The sequence below is a fragment of the Vulpes lagopus genome, chromosome 13 (genome assembly GCF_018345385.1).
Source record: "Vulpes lagopus strain Blue_001 chromosome 13, ASM1834538v1, whole genome shotgun sequence".
NCBI classification, from domain to species: domain Eukaryota; kingdom Metazoa; phylum Chordata; class Mammalia; order Carnivora; family Canidae; genus Vulpes; species Vulpes lagopus.
This window is the reverse complement of record NC_054836.1, coordinates 44,104,548-44,119,683: the sequence shown is the minus strand read 5'-3', so window position 1 is coordinate 44,119,683 and position 15,136 is coordinate 44,104,548. Positions and strand designations below refer to the sequence as shown.

The 15,136-nt window shown below is 38.1% G+C and overlaps 1 protein-coding gene across 9 annotated transcripts in view; it reads left to right on the top strand.

Moving 5' to 3' along the window:
- PDE1C (phosphodiesterase 1C) overlaps window positions 1-15,136 on the top strand; it is a 334,235-nt gene that overhangs the window by 229,501 nt on the left and 89,598 nt on the right. For all 9 annotated transcript variants that reach the window (XM_041728172.1, XM_041728174.1, XM_041728170.1 and 6 more), the window contains 2 exons: window positions 5,287-5,517; window positions 12,078-12,155. In XM_041728172.1, the coding sequence (XP_041584106.1) occupies window positions 5,287-5,517; window positions 12,078-12,155 (309 nt within the window). The remainder of the gene's footprint in view (window positions 1-5,286; window positions 5,518-12,077; window positions 12,156-15,136) is intronic.

Below are 15,136 nucleotides of genomic sequence, written 5' to 3'. Positions count from 1 at the left end.
AAATTGGGGAATAGCATAATAGCATAATATTGTTCTGAATTTTGTTTTACTATTTTTATTTTAAGCATTTTATCTCGATACTGAAAATTCTTGAAAGTATGCTTCAAATGGCTACATTGTATGTAGTAGTATTCCTTTATTTCTGCACATTTTGGTTTTCAGTTCTTCATTATTGTATATAACAGTTATAAACATACAAGGTCAAAAGTCTTTGGGCCAATCTCTGATTATTTATTTAGGATAAATTTCTAGATGTGGAATTCCTCTGTCAAAGTAGATGAAAAACTATAAAGCTCTTGATGTATATTATTAAATTTCTTTCTATAAAGTTGTCTTTTTTTTAATGTCTTCCAATAGAAGTGGAAGGTATTTCATTGTGTTTTTGCCCCCTTCATTTTTTCCATTAGGATGTTTATATTTTTATTATTGATTCATAGTAGCTCTTTATATATAAAAGATAGTTAATCTTCAGTTGACAAAATATCTTGCAATTTCTGCCCTATCTAGTTTATCATATGACTTTTAATTTTATGTTCTTTTTTTGGATGAGTATAGTCACCACCTGTCAACATACAACATTATTACAGTATTATTATTTTTAAAGATTTTATTTATTCATGATAGACACAGAGAGAGAGAGAGAGAGGCAGAGACACAGGCAGAGGGAGAAGCTGGCTCCATACAGGGAGCCCAATGCGGGACTTGATCCCTGGTCTCCAGGATCACACCACGGGCCAAAGGAAGCACTAAACTACTGGGCCACCAGGGTTGCTCTATTACAGTATTATTGAGTATATTTCCTATACTGTAGTTTTCATCTCTGTGACTTACTTATTTTGTAACTGGAAGTTTGTACCTTCTAATCCTCTTTATCTATTTGCCCATAACCCTACTCACTAGCTAGCTTTGTAAATGGTCTCTTTAAATATATCTTATTTTTCTTTTACCAGAGATCACCTTTACATTTTTGTTGACTTATGTGTCAATCAACAAAAATATGAAACGGTATATAATGCCACTCCTTTGCAAATGCTGAGACATTTATTGTATTTTTATTTATTTCCTCCATAATCACTGTTTTTGTTGAAATACCATGAGATTTTTAATCTAGGTGATTATAAGTAAATTGTTATTTTTATAATTAACCTTAATATTATTTTTAATATTTGCTTCAAGTTTTATATCTAGCTTAGCAACAGTTATTTTTATTTGACACTAAGAGTTACCAGTTTTATTGCACATCATTTATATATTTTCCTCATTCTTGAGTTTCTTTTTTTTTTTTTTTCCATTCTTGAGTTTCTAATACTGATTGAGTTTTGCGGTCAGCTGGAGCACTTCTTGGCTTCCATTTTTAGAAAGATCTTGTGTGAACATCTTCTGAGTCCTTAGATATCTAGAAGTATTTTTGTTTTTATTTTCATATATGACTAAGTTAACTATTCAAAATTCATATAGTATTTTGGTTGGTTGTTTTTCTGTTAGTATCTCTCCTTTTCTTTCCCTCTAGTTTCCCCTAAATATGTTATCATTGGAACAATTATCTATATCCATAGATAATGTAAGTAGGCAATTCAGAAAATTATATCAAGGGATAACTAGTTCAATATCATTTTTAATCAAGAGACTATAAGCCATTATTCGGAAAAGGAAAATGAATGAAGCAAATCAATGTACTTCTCTCAGAATGCATAGACATTCAGTGTGGGATAGAACCAGCTCTCAGGAGGAATGAGATTTATGGATCATGAGGGCTCTACTCTGCTTTTCTCTACCATAACACATTAGCTTCTTGTTGGGGCCAATTTCATAGTGAGTCAAATCACCACAGATAGTCTGAAATAGGAAGCAGAAGGAATGGAGTTGCACTATGACATTTGCTTTCTGCTAGTCTAGAAGCCGACAAATGCCACAGATGCTAAACCTAAGAGCTGAACAGTTAATTCTAAATATATTATCCTTGGAACAAATTAATTGCATGCTTGCCTACTTTTTCTCTTTGTAGGAAAGATTTCTGTATACTAATAATTTCATCCTGAAAATATACGGGAATCTGAGTACAGTGGCACAAACATACCTCATCTTTTTTTTTTTTTTCTTATTTATATGTTTGCTTGTTTTTTCCATACCTGTTTTGAGTAATATCACTGTGTACTGATGGCTGGTCACATTAATACCAGATATTTCAAAAAAAAAAAAATACCAGATATTTCAAAGAATCAAGGAGAGATGGAAGTAGAGTAGTTGAAGAACATTGTAGAGCCACCTGCTGGAACACAGTTGGTATAGTGAAAGGAGTCATACAATGGGGCAGGCTCACCTAGGGTCTGATTATGATGTCGTAAGAGCTACCATTCATTAATTCAAACATTAATTGCCTGCTGTCAGCAGTACTTCAGCAAAAACAGATTTGTTTTTTAAAATGTACCTCCTCCCAGGTTTTTTTTTTTTTGCTAGACTTTCCATAGAAAATTGTTCTGACTCAGTTGTCAAATGAATTTTTCTTGCCCAGATAATATTTTATGCTCTTCTGTAACAAACCAGAATTTAATACCTTCAGTTTTTATCAGTTACTTTTGACTTGTGGATATTTTGAATGTTGAAAGTTTGCCACGGCTTCATTGGGGATTCTGTGAGGGGACCATGAATTAGTTAACCTGATACCTGAATATGAGTGAAAATGCTCTTCCTCCTCACTTTTCCTCTCTGTGTAGTGAGTACAGCCATCTTTTTACTCACTTGTATTGGTAGTTAAGAAAGCCAACATTTGTCAGATGGCTAAGTCTTCCAGGATAGAATTTGTATACTTTCTGTATTTTACACAGAAAATTACAGGTGATGGAAGATGTACAAGTCAGGTTCATTGGCAAATAGGGTGACTCATACCCCTGTGCACATTTTATTTTAGTTAACCAATTCTCCATGAGTATCTGCTATGTGTCGGGTACTGTACCAAGCTGGAATTGGTACATTACTGGAATCCAGTAATGGAAATGACATTTGACCTCTGTCTTCAGGACACTATGGGAGGATGAAAGAAAGTCTGGGTGAACATTTCAGGGGGCCATTCTGTGACCCTGAAGTCTACTGAGAATGCCATCTCAACATTTGCAAGGGCATTCTCTTACTCTCTAGTTGTACCTTTCTGTAGAAGTCGGAAGACATATTATATTCTATATGTGCATAATTATGTTATTTTGTAAAGAAATCTTTCCTTACCTTTTCATTGTAAAGTATAAACACACCCTGTTGGGAAGCAGAATGTCAGGAAATTTTGAATGGCAAACATTTAAAATTTAAATCAGCTCTGTCAATGCTGATTGCATGTTAGAATCATCTGGAGAGCTTTTAAAATATCCCATCCTTGTCCCTCTCCCTCCAGAATATGATTTAATGTGAATAGGGTGAGGCCAGGGCATTGAGTTGGATGGATTGGATAGATGATCAATGAAAAGATTAATGAAAACTTCATAGTATATTAAAGAGGACATTTGAGCCAGGCAAGTGTAGGGGCAGGAAAAGCAAAATGAAGCCAGAGATCACAGACATCCACAAAATACGATGCCGTAAAACCCTATGAACATGTGAACGGGATCAGATTTGGGCTTTGTGTTCTTAAGCAGTTAAAACAAGGGGAAACATAACCACTCGGGTGCCTATTAGATTAAAAACAAACTTGTTGTCTATGAAGGCTAGCTTTTTCAGGAACAAGACTAACCAAGGAAAATGAAAAGGACCCTTGATAATGAGGTGTAGGCTATTTTTAACATATCTAGAGGAAAAAAATGCAATAATGCTTTTTATAATAGATGCCACAATCTGGAAGGCCTTTTGAATCAGTTGGATGCTAAGCAGAGCGAGTCTCTCCCCTAAGGGAGGATTGGCTTCTGTTAGGTGTGTGTTATTTCCTACAACCCAGCACCACTTCATTGCCTCCAAGGCCCTGCAAGGTCTCAACTCTGCATGTCCTTGGTTGTTTGACCACATCATCTGTCACCAAACTCTTCTAAATCTATGTTAGCCATACTGACTAACTTAGTATCTCTTGAACATACCAAGCTCATTCCTACCTCATGACAGGACATTTGACATTTTTTATTTCCTTTGCCTGGAATGTGATTTTCCCTGATTATTTCATGGCCAGCAATTCATCATTAAGAATTTGTCAAATAGCATTTTATTTACCTCCTGATCTAATGCCACCTCCTTCTCTTATACTGATCCTGTTCCATCATATTACTTTGCTTTACCTTTTTGGCAAAGTCCTTTTTGCCACCTGAAATTATCTTAGTGACTTGCTTACTTAATTATGATCTTTTCTGTTCCATTAAATCTTGCTTGCTGCTATAATCCCAGCGCCTAAAATGGTGCTTGACACTGTCACTTCTCAATAGATATTAGTTGAATGAATGAAACAATCTTGTCATGAATGCTTGACCATATGCAACTACCCTATGTTTTTGATGAAACACAGAGCCAGACCGTTTCACAGTAAACAGAATTGGAAACGAGGCTGACATTCTCTCATTAAAGGGGAAGACTAGGGTATCTGCCCAAACTAAAGACTAACTCTAAAAAAACAGCAACAACAACAACAACAACAACAACAACAAAAAGACTACCTCTAATCTTGTGGACAGTTTGAAGACCATGCTTTTTGTAAGGCTTGATTATCCTCTTCCTACTTTTAAATTCATAAACACTAACCTGAAACTGTGTTATTCTAGTGGCAACTATTTTTCCTGTCTTTCTGTTTTGTTATCAATTGTCTATGTTTAAACTCCAGATCCTAAGCAGATATCCATGAAACTCCAATTTCTACTGGGGTCATGGAAGGGTTTTGTAATGTTCCAGAGCCTTGATTTCACATTTGTAAAATAGAGCTAAAATGAAAGTAGCTACTGCCTAAGGCTGTTTTGGGAATGAAAAGAAGTAATCCTTGAAAAGCACTTAGTGTAATACCTGGCATGGCAGGACACACTCAAGAGAAGTTATTGATGATAAACATTGAAAATGCCAATTGTTATATTGGTTTATTAATTATTATGATCCTTATTATTACTTTCTCCCTGCTCCTTTTTCTCACCCACTATTTTCAGAAATGACATCACCATGAACCTATATTATTGGTTTCCTGAATGTACACACTAACCTGACTTGAATTAACCAAAAATAGATCCCAAACACTCAGTGCAAATACTTGTTTTTGTTTGAAGAGGCAATTCTCCTAATAGCGTGACCTCCTTTCATCTTTTCTGTGTCTTTCCTGACTTGCCATGGATACAGAGGAGAAGGCCAAGAAGGAGGCGGAGGAGAAAGCTCGCCTGGCTGCAGAGGAGAAGCAAAAGGAAATGGAAGCCAAAAGCCAGGCTGAAGAGGGTGCGGCTGGCAAAACCGAAAAAAAGACATCTGGAGAAGCTAAGAATCAAGTTAACGGAACACGCACAAACAAAAGTGACAACCCTCGTGGGAAGAATTCCAAATCTGAGAAGTCCTCAGGAGAAAAACAACAGAATGGTGAGTACAGTTTCACTGGTGGAACTCTTTCATTGGGATGTCAATGACATAATGAACAAAAACTGGCAAATAATGGCACCTATGTGGTTGGCTCTCTGAGCCAGGTGTGTCTGGTCTTCCCAGCTGCTGCTGATCACACCTCACTGGGCCCTGGGTCGCATGAGGATCCCATCAGATGAAGCCAGAGACTGGCTTAGGCCATTCCCTCTGGGGAGACTTGGAGCTTCTAAGCCTTTCCCAACCATTCTGGAGACTCTGGCCAGTGCCTGCCTAGCCATTGAGGAAGTAACTCATAACAATCTCAGCATTTTCCTGAGTGCTCACTGCCCAGATGGGTGGATGGAAAGTCCATCTGATGTGGGTACTATCCCTCTAGCAGGCAGGGCTGGGGCTCAGGTCTATCTAGGGTCTATTCCAGTAGAATGTGTCTGTATGTCTGTAGGTGAAAAAGTATATACATTATGGTGACCACCTTATCCCATTTGCTTGGTACTGGGGAATTTCCTGGCATCCAGAGTTTTAGATTCTAAAGCCAAAAAAGTACCAGGCAAACCAGGTTGTTCTGGTCACCACCTTGTGCCTTGTGCTTGGCACTGAGTATTTAAAAATGGAAAGGCCGGGACACCTGGGTGGCTCAGTGGTTGAGCGTCTGTCTTTGGCTCAGGTCATGATCCCCGGGTCCTGGGATTGAGTCCCACATCAGGTTCCCTGCCCCCCTGCAGGGAACCTGCTTCTCCCTCTGCCTATGTCTCTGCCCCTCTCTCTGTCTCTCATGAATAAGTAAAATCTTTAAAAAAAAAGAAAAAGAAAAAAAGAAATGCAAAGGCCACAGGAAGTCCACAATCTCAGAGAGAACATAGACAGCCTCAGAAATAATTCTGAGCAAATAAAAGTCATTGCATGGCAGCTAAAATGATCAAGGATCATGTAAAAAAAAAAAAAAAGGACATTAGCTTTGTTGCTCTGGGGCTCATGGAATGGAGAAATGTCAAAGAAAGCTTCAGGAGGTGGTGGTGCCTGAACTGTGTTTTAAATACTGAACTTTGCCAGTCAGATGGGGGACGGGGCCTTCTTCACCAGAGGAAATGAGATGAGCTAAGGCAAAAGGGCATGGGATTGGCCACCTTGTTTAGGGAAGAGCAGGAAGGCCAGAGTCTCTGGAGCCTTCAAGGGCCAAGTTGTGGCAAGGTAGTTTTGCAGTTCGACAGACCTGGATCCAAGTCACAGCTGTGCCTTTCACTTCCTGGTGGCCTTGGCCAGGTTCCTTAACTTTCTAGTGGCTCCGTAAAATGTGTATAATGATTCCTGTTCACAGCAGGGCCACCGTGAGCCTCCAGTAATGAGAATGATAGCAGAAACAATGACAACGGTAGAATAACTAGCATCTATTGACTGTACAACAGATGCTGCTCTAAGTCCTCTCTTTACAGGTTTGTTCTCTTATCCACCTGGTAGGCCACACTGTAGCTGTTATGTATGCTACCCAGCCTGGGTGAATGAGGAATATGTAGAAGGTGCTTAGCACAACACTCTCCAATTATTTTTACAATGAACATACAGAACATATAGAATCCAGAAACAATATTTTAATACATATGATAATATTAAGAGCTCCTATCATGTTCCAAGGGCTTTGCATAAATTCCCTCATGTGACCTCATGAGCACCCTAGGAAATTGAGAAGGCCTTCTTCCACCCTGTGCTGCACCTCAACAGCCTGGTTCTGGAGACTGCTCCTAACTGGTTTGCTTTGCATTCAGCTGCATCATTGTCCAGAAAATATCTTCAGTTTTATAAGAATTATGATATACCTCCTGCTGTTAGAGGGCAGTGCAGAAGATCCCTTCTCATCCCCTCCCGAGTTCAGAACCTCCTGAGCTCTCTCAGAGAGAGATACAGTATCAGAAAGTCCGTGATCAAAATATTAGCTCTACTGCAACTGGAGTTGGATTGGAAAATGGGACTCAGTCTGCTGAGCACATAGGCTACTTCATCCATCAGCCTTGAACTGAGCTTAGCCAACCAGACACTGGCAGAGCAGGCAGGCCTAGGAACTGCCACCTCTTTCCCACCCCAGCACCCCAGCACCCTGGAGGGCTGCTCGTGGAGTGACAGAAAAGGTGTGTCTTGTGGAAAACACATCTCAAAGGGGTTTGGGAACCAGAGAATTGGGTGGCTGAGCTGAAGCTATGCATTCTCAAACTCCTCCTTCTAGATGAGTATCTCCTTCTCAGAGAAGGAGTATTGAAGGGCTCCTGAGAGGGGCAAGATGTGGTTTCTTCCCTACTTTTTTTTTTCTTTTAGAAAAGTGGGTTAAAATGTCTTCCTTTAACAAAAGTATTACCAATAACATTTATTGAATGCATAATATGTGCCAGATGTTTACATGAGATTTTTACCTACACTAAGTCATGTAATAAATGCTAACAGCTCTGTGAGGTAGATATATCATTCCCATTTTGCAGATGAGGAAACAGATTCAGGTTAAATCACTTGCTTAAGGTCAAGCAACCACTAAGTAGAGATTTCAAGTCAAATTTAGGTCCAAGTCCAAATTCTGTATTTCATAATCAGCATATCCCTACTGTTTGCAAGTTTTGGCATTATTGGGGAGACTAGGAAATCAGAAAAATATTGAGGCTCAGCTGAGGTCCACAGTAAGTTTATAATCTATTCCAGGGTTTGGCACACTTTTTCTGTAAAGGACAAGATAGTAAATATTGTAGATTTGGGGAGCCATGCAATCTCTGTTGCAACTGCTGAACAGTTATGTTTTAGTGTAAAAGCAGCCACAGATAATATATAAACAAAGGAGCATGGCTGTATTCCAATACAACTTTATGAAAATTCAAGTGTGAATTCTATATAATTTTCAACTGTCATTAAATATTCTCTTTTTTCAACTATTTAATAATATAAAAACTATTCTTAGTTTGTGGGCCATATAATATCAGGCAATGGGGCCATGTTACCAACCCCTGGTCTGCTGAGGGAGAGAAACCAATGAACAAAAACATGCCAATCATAGAGAAAGTTATGAATTCTATGCAATGAGTATAAACAAATACCCAGAGAGGGTAGAGGTGGCAGTAATCTATTTTGAAGACCATTAGAGAGAGACCCTGAAAGAGACAAATAGGAGACCAAATTTTCAACCAGGCTGGGTTGATTTCACAACTGTGTTTATTTCCCAAAGTAATCAACAGTCTACCATTTCCCTTAAAAATTAAGTATTAAATGAGACATGGGAAAAGAAGTCAATTTTGAGCAATAATAAGAAAAGCTAATGGTGGTTCGGGACTGTGTTACAGCAGCCTAATTAAAATGATTTATAACTGTGCAGAAAGGCTCTTTTGTTTCCTCTGTTTATTGAATAACAGCTCACATCAGCCATTACTCCATATACAACCCATGGGAAATTACCTAATGGATTCTGTTCAAGGAACATCATCAAACAAATATGTGTCACTTTCCCATAATCCTTCTTTGTGGTCACCAAGATACTTCTGGGATAGAACCAGAGAACCTTGGTTAAGTGGGGTTCTAGAGGTGTTCTCATCAGCATCTATGAGATACCTTAAGCTTTGGTTTCCAACAAGGTACTTCCTTTCTCAACCTCCCCAACCCTGACTGAGGAAAAGGCAGGTTGCCACAGGCTGCTGCCTAGAATCCAGCAAATTGAACCCCTCTATGACTTCTGGAAGACATCCTGATCTTGATGCAGCTGTACATAAAGCTCCAGTCCATGGAAACCTTGAAGGTGTAAAGTATTGTGCATTAGGAAAGATTTTTTTCTACAGAGAATTAGTTTGACGATAGGGCTCAAAATCCTTGAATCCATCTCTGGCATCCTTAAAACAAGAGCCAATATTTTGAACTGTTCATGGGACCTCCAAAGGAATTCTCCCTTTGGCCATTGGTGGTGGTAAAGGGTGATGACCATGCCCTTCACTTGAATTCCTCCTGCTTACACCCTGCCTAGAGTTGACCCCCTTTTACCTCAATCCCTTCAGCCAGTTCATCCTATTTCAGAATTAAGAGTAAGAGAAAACTTGGAGAATTTATTGACTCTTAGCTTAGGATTTATCAAATTCCATTGAAAATACTTACTATGTTGAATATATCACAACCCAAAATGGTCTTGAATTATGCTTAGATAACCATTTCTTTATAAATATGTAGGCCAAAGGCATTTAGAAATGGCAGCAATAAACAGAAATTGAAAACTTAAGCTTCATAGGAAAGTTGCAAGATACAGTGGTTGAAAGCTTAGCTTCTAGACTCAAAGCCATCTGTGTATATTGTGGTAGATTACTTTTTCCAAGCCTTAGGTTCCATAGCCATAAAATGGAGATGGTAATATGAGTTTCATGTCCATTCTTCACAAGTCTGCTTAAACAAAATCACTTTGTGGAAAGATCAGTTGGCCATATATGCAAAAACTGTCAGACAAATTGCTTAAACCAGGTCTGCAGAGGCCAACAGGAGCATTTCTGCTGCTGGAAGGAGAAACACATGCAAGGTTATAGGCAGAGGTGGGACCAGGATGGTGTGTGAACCATTGGCAGCCAGCAGCCAGTGCACTGCACTCAACACAGCAGGATTGACCAGCGTGTGACACAGTGGCTGCAGTGAAGCCAAAGGAAAACCCACGCTTGGAAAACATCATTTGATGAGTTTGTTATTCTGCAAATTGATAATTTACCGAATTAAAGTGTGATGAATTTGTCTACTTGCAATAACAGTACTTTCATAATGGGGTTGTTGAAATAATTTAGTGAAATGCTGCACACAAAGCATTTATCACACTGCCTGGCACAAAGAAAGCAAAAAAAGATAGGACCTCTATCTTTTCTTTAAAAAAAAAAAAAAAAAAAGATAATCCTCCCTGGTTGCAAATATTCTTAGGGTCTTCTTGCTTTAAGAAGTACTGGTATTTTAGTTGCAATGTTGTGTATTCTGGGTTTTATGCAGGCTAAAAACAAAGATGCTATTAGTAAGATTGTAAGAAGAATCTCCAAAACTTGAGAATAGGGCTGGGGGAAGGGATGCCATGTCCTTTCAATGTCACAGTGACATACTGGTGGACAAACATGGCCAGGGATTATTTAATTCTCTTAGACAAGGGTCAGCAAGCTTTCTCTGTGTTAGCCCAGCCAGTAACTACTCCTAGTTTTGTGTGTCTCCATTGCAACTATGTGGCACCTACCACTGCAGCATGAAAGCAGCCACAGACAATATGTAAACAGATGGACATGATATTCCCAAAGATCTCTATTTCCAGATTGGCCCATGAGCTACATTTTGATGACTTCTGCTTTATTTTTTTTTTAATGTTTTATTTATGTATTCATGAGAGACACACAGAGAGAGAGGCAGAGACACAACCAGAGGGAGAAGCAGGCTCCCTGCAGGGAGCCTGTCGTGGGACTCAATCCTGGGTCTCCAGGATCACACCCTGGTCGGAAGGCAGTGCTAAACCGCTGAGCCACCTGGGTTGCCCAGTGACTTCTGCTTTTGAACATGACTGTGTTTAACCTTGTCATTTACCTTGACTCAAGCCTAGGTACTGTAAAGTTACATGCTAACTTAGAGATTTTTAACTGTTAGAAGAGATTCCCCCCCTCTCACAGGTTATTATTTTTATTGCCCTGTAAGACATGACCAGTTTTGTTTCTAACACATCAATCTTATTTTAACAGTTTTCTACCTATAAATACCCATTTCCCTAAATGCCCTTAGCACCATCTCTCTGATTCCTTTGTGAATGAATTAAGTTTTTGACATGTGTTTATTCTACATTTGTTTGCATAGTGTTTTTTTTTAAGACTTTATTTATTTATTCATGAGAGACACACACATAGAGAGAGAGGCAGAGACATAGGCAGAGGGAGAAGCAGGCTCCATGCAGGGATCCTGATACGGGACTTGATCCTCGGACTCGATCCCAGAACTCCAGGATCATGCCCTGGGCCAAAGGCAGACGCTAAACCACTGAGCCACCCAGGGATCCCCCTGCATAGTGTTTTTTTAACATTTACAAATCATATTTTGACAAGCTCATTACTTAGAATACCATTTATAACTGTTTTACAGTTCAGTTGTCATTGTATGATGTGCCAGATATCACATTCACTAACTTAAATACATTTGTCCTTTTATTATGTCTATAAAGTAGCTATTATCATCCCCATTTTGCAGATGAGGAAATTGAAGCATATAGAGGTTAAGTAGCTATTAGCTGGGATAACTTACATTTGACCCAAGTTTTCCACACTCCACAGCTCAGTAATAAAGCTGAATTGCCTTTCTTGGAAAATAAACATTATTGGCTTAAGTGTAATGTTGCTTAACAGGAACTTTGTTTTAATTTCTAGATCATAATCTAGCTTTTAAGACCTAATATATGGATTAAAAAGATATTTACATTCAGACAAGTACCCCCTTCATGACTAAAATTACGCATTTTTTTCATCTTTTTACCTTGACAAGTTTAAGACTAGTTATAACTTCCCTTTTAACTATATACATATACTGTTTGTCATGTTTATTACTTTCAGGTGACTTGAAAGATGGTAAAAATAAGACAGACAGGAAGGATCAATCTAATGTCGGAAGTGATTCAAAGAAAACAGATGGTAAGAACATAATTCCCAATATATTTTTCCATAAAATGTGCAATTTAATGCAGGTTTGTTAGAATTACACCTAGAATTGAAATCGTGGTTGTTAATATATTCTTATATTATACCCTGAAAAAACCCTTTACTACATTTAAGAAGTACTCAATCCCTATTTCAATAATTTACAGATTGTCGTTGTATCTCTTCCCCTCCACCATTCTTTCTCCATCACAAATGCATTCTACACTCTGTCTTTACCACTTGGCATTTTTTCATTTTAACTTTAAAGTTGACTCTAGACTTGCTGGTTGGAATGAGATGGAATACAAGTCTTTGATTGTGAGTTGTGCAGCATAAATGGGAAATGTTCCATGTTTTCAATTTTCACATTTTCTCTTTTAATGAGGAATTATTACTTTTGATAAGATGAGAGATCTGTCCAGTGTTATCACTATGTTGGAAGGCCCACATATTGGAAAACAGACATATTTGTATAATGCAGTTTGGTCAGCAAGTCTCAAAGGCAAACTTTGGATGGCAATCCCCACCAAATCCCCAAGGTAGAATGAACCTACCTTGTGATGTGCTCCATGAACATTGCTCTTACTTTTCACAAAGCATCTTACTCTTTCTAAAACCTGAAAGTTTAGATTTTATTCTCTTTCAGACTTTGTACTTTGTACTGCTCCCGCCTTTTATATAAATCTCCTGGTTCACTTGTAACTTGGGCTTATTCATAGCAACTCCTTCATATGTGTACATGATAAACTGAAAATGCAAGTTTCTAGGTAATGGTTTGTTCCAAAAGTCCCAGACTCTCTTTGAGTTATGCCTCCCTTGGAGACATTGTGGATGCTAAGCTGTTCTTTGATAGTTTGGTTTAAACGTCATTGAAGAACAAATACTGTGTATTCAGTTCGAAGAGTAAGAAAAAATTTGAACACAACTCCACCTATTAAAAAAGAAGCAGCCCTTCTAGCTTTCATCTTCAAGCCACTATGACAGGTTTTCTTTACTCATGTGTGAAATCAGTTCTTAAGCCTTTTCTTTTAAGCTCATTCAAGGTGTCTTATCACATAATATCTAGAAAACATCCATATGCAGTTTTGCGCCAAATTGTTTATGTAAGTGGAATCCATGTACCTAATAAAAATACCTTCCTCAAATGATTGTGACTAAGACATGAATTACATGGGAGACAAAACAGAATTCAAAATGGTAGTCATCCTAGCTAGACTCTGTTGTAGGGTAAGATTTGTTGCCAGATATCATTAAACCAAGTCAAGGTAATGCAAGCCAGAAAATGTACAATATAAATGTAATGTATAAACCCCCAGCACCTGAACACCTGGCCCATCCTGAATTCAGTGGCCTATCTGAATTCCTATAGCATAAAAGCGCAGAATAAACTGAGTCCCAAATCTTTAACATGGGATCTTGTTGCATATTGTGCTACAAATACCTATTATGATATTATATGGGCATTGTGAATTAGATTTTATCACCTTCATGAAGCACTTTTATTTTACCTGAGCCCTTATAATTTAATTGTCCCCAAGTATTTAAAATAATTAAGCAACTTTTTTATAAAAGGGCGGTATGGGAGAGGGTAAATAGGTATTATGTTCTATTGGACAAATAAATGTAAAGCTTGATTGTTTAATGAACAGGATTCTTGATTCCATAGGGTGGTGAACAGGGTACAGTAAATAAGAAAAATTCTTTTTCCCTCCATAACTTTCCACTGCTTTAAATGGGTCTGGTATATTCATAATACTAGCAAGTTTATACACAAAGTTGGACACGAACAACTTTGTATTTTAATTTCATAGATGGGCTAATATGATATCAGTTATTCTTACTGCTTTGATATCATAAGGACATAGGTCATTGGGCTTTAGTTACTTGTGCTATCTTAGCCAAAAATCTTTACTAGGATGAAAGCTATTCTTGGTGGCATGAAGTAGAAAAGATTTCAGTCAGTCTCATTTATCTCTTCAATTTTGGTCATCGAAACTCTAGGAAAAATTTTAAATGATACATGAATAGTGGGTACATTTATTTTTAAAAGCTGTCTAGTAACAACCACATACATTTTGTCATTTCTTTTTGATAGATCCTATTACATTTGATGACTAGAGGAAGTCAATTTAACTATTTTTCATGCCTCTCCCCCTGGGAACCAGTGGTGACCAGCTCTGTCTAATTTTTGAGAGGAAATATCCAAGCACAATTCAGTGCCCAGTATGACCAAACCCACTATGGTTGGAAATTGCAACATTGTATGCATTCAGAAAGAAGCTTGATGGAAACTGGACCACAGTTGGTTATTCCCAAACCCCAGTGAGCTGAGGCACTCACAGAGGGAAGGGGTGTGTGCTGAAAGCGTAAATTATATCCTGGCATAGTGAACACATTGCAGTTGTACATTATCTCTGTCAGGCTACTGAGGTTCTCCTTAGTATCCTGCAGCACTAATTTTCAAACTGACTTTAAGGAATGAATGTCCTTTGAAACTACCTTGTTTACCCTTAGGGAGAAATGTACTAACATAAAAAGGCCTGAGCCTCTGAGCCAAGATTCTCTTAGGGCCTAAACTTTTACAGTGTCACTGGGAGACTTGTGGGGTGTCAGTGAATGAGTTCTTTTTCAGTGTGATTTTAGCCATTTTTGAAACAGCATAGCCTCTTGGACCTGCCAAAATTTTTAAGAGTTGCTCGGAAATATGAATTTGCCCTTAACTTTATTTGACTACATTAACAGAGATATAAGAGATAGCCACCATTTTGTGTCTCTTAAAAGATTGATTATAATTAGGCCCTACAGGTTGTTTGCCAAGCTCCAGAGGAGTTCAGCAGGAATTTCTCCTTCACTGAATGTTCTGGGAATTGGAATATTTAAAGATGTTCATGAAATTTAAAAGTCAGCAATATAAAGTGAAAAGAGTAGACAAAAGACTATCTATGGACCTCTGCTTCTGCCAAAGAGGACTAATA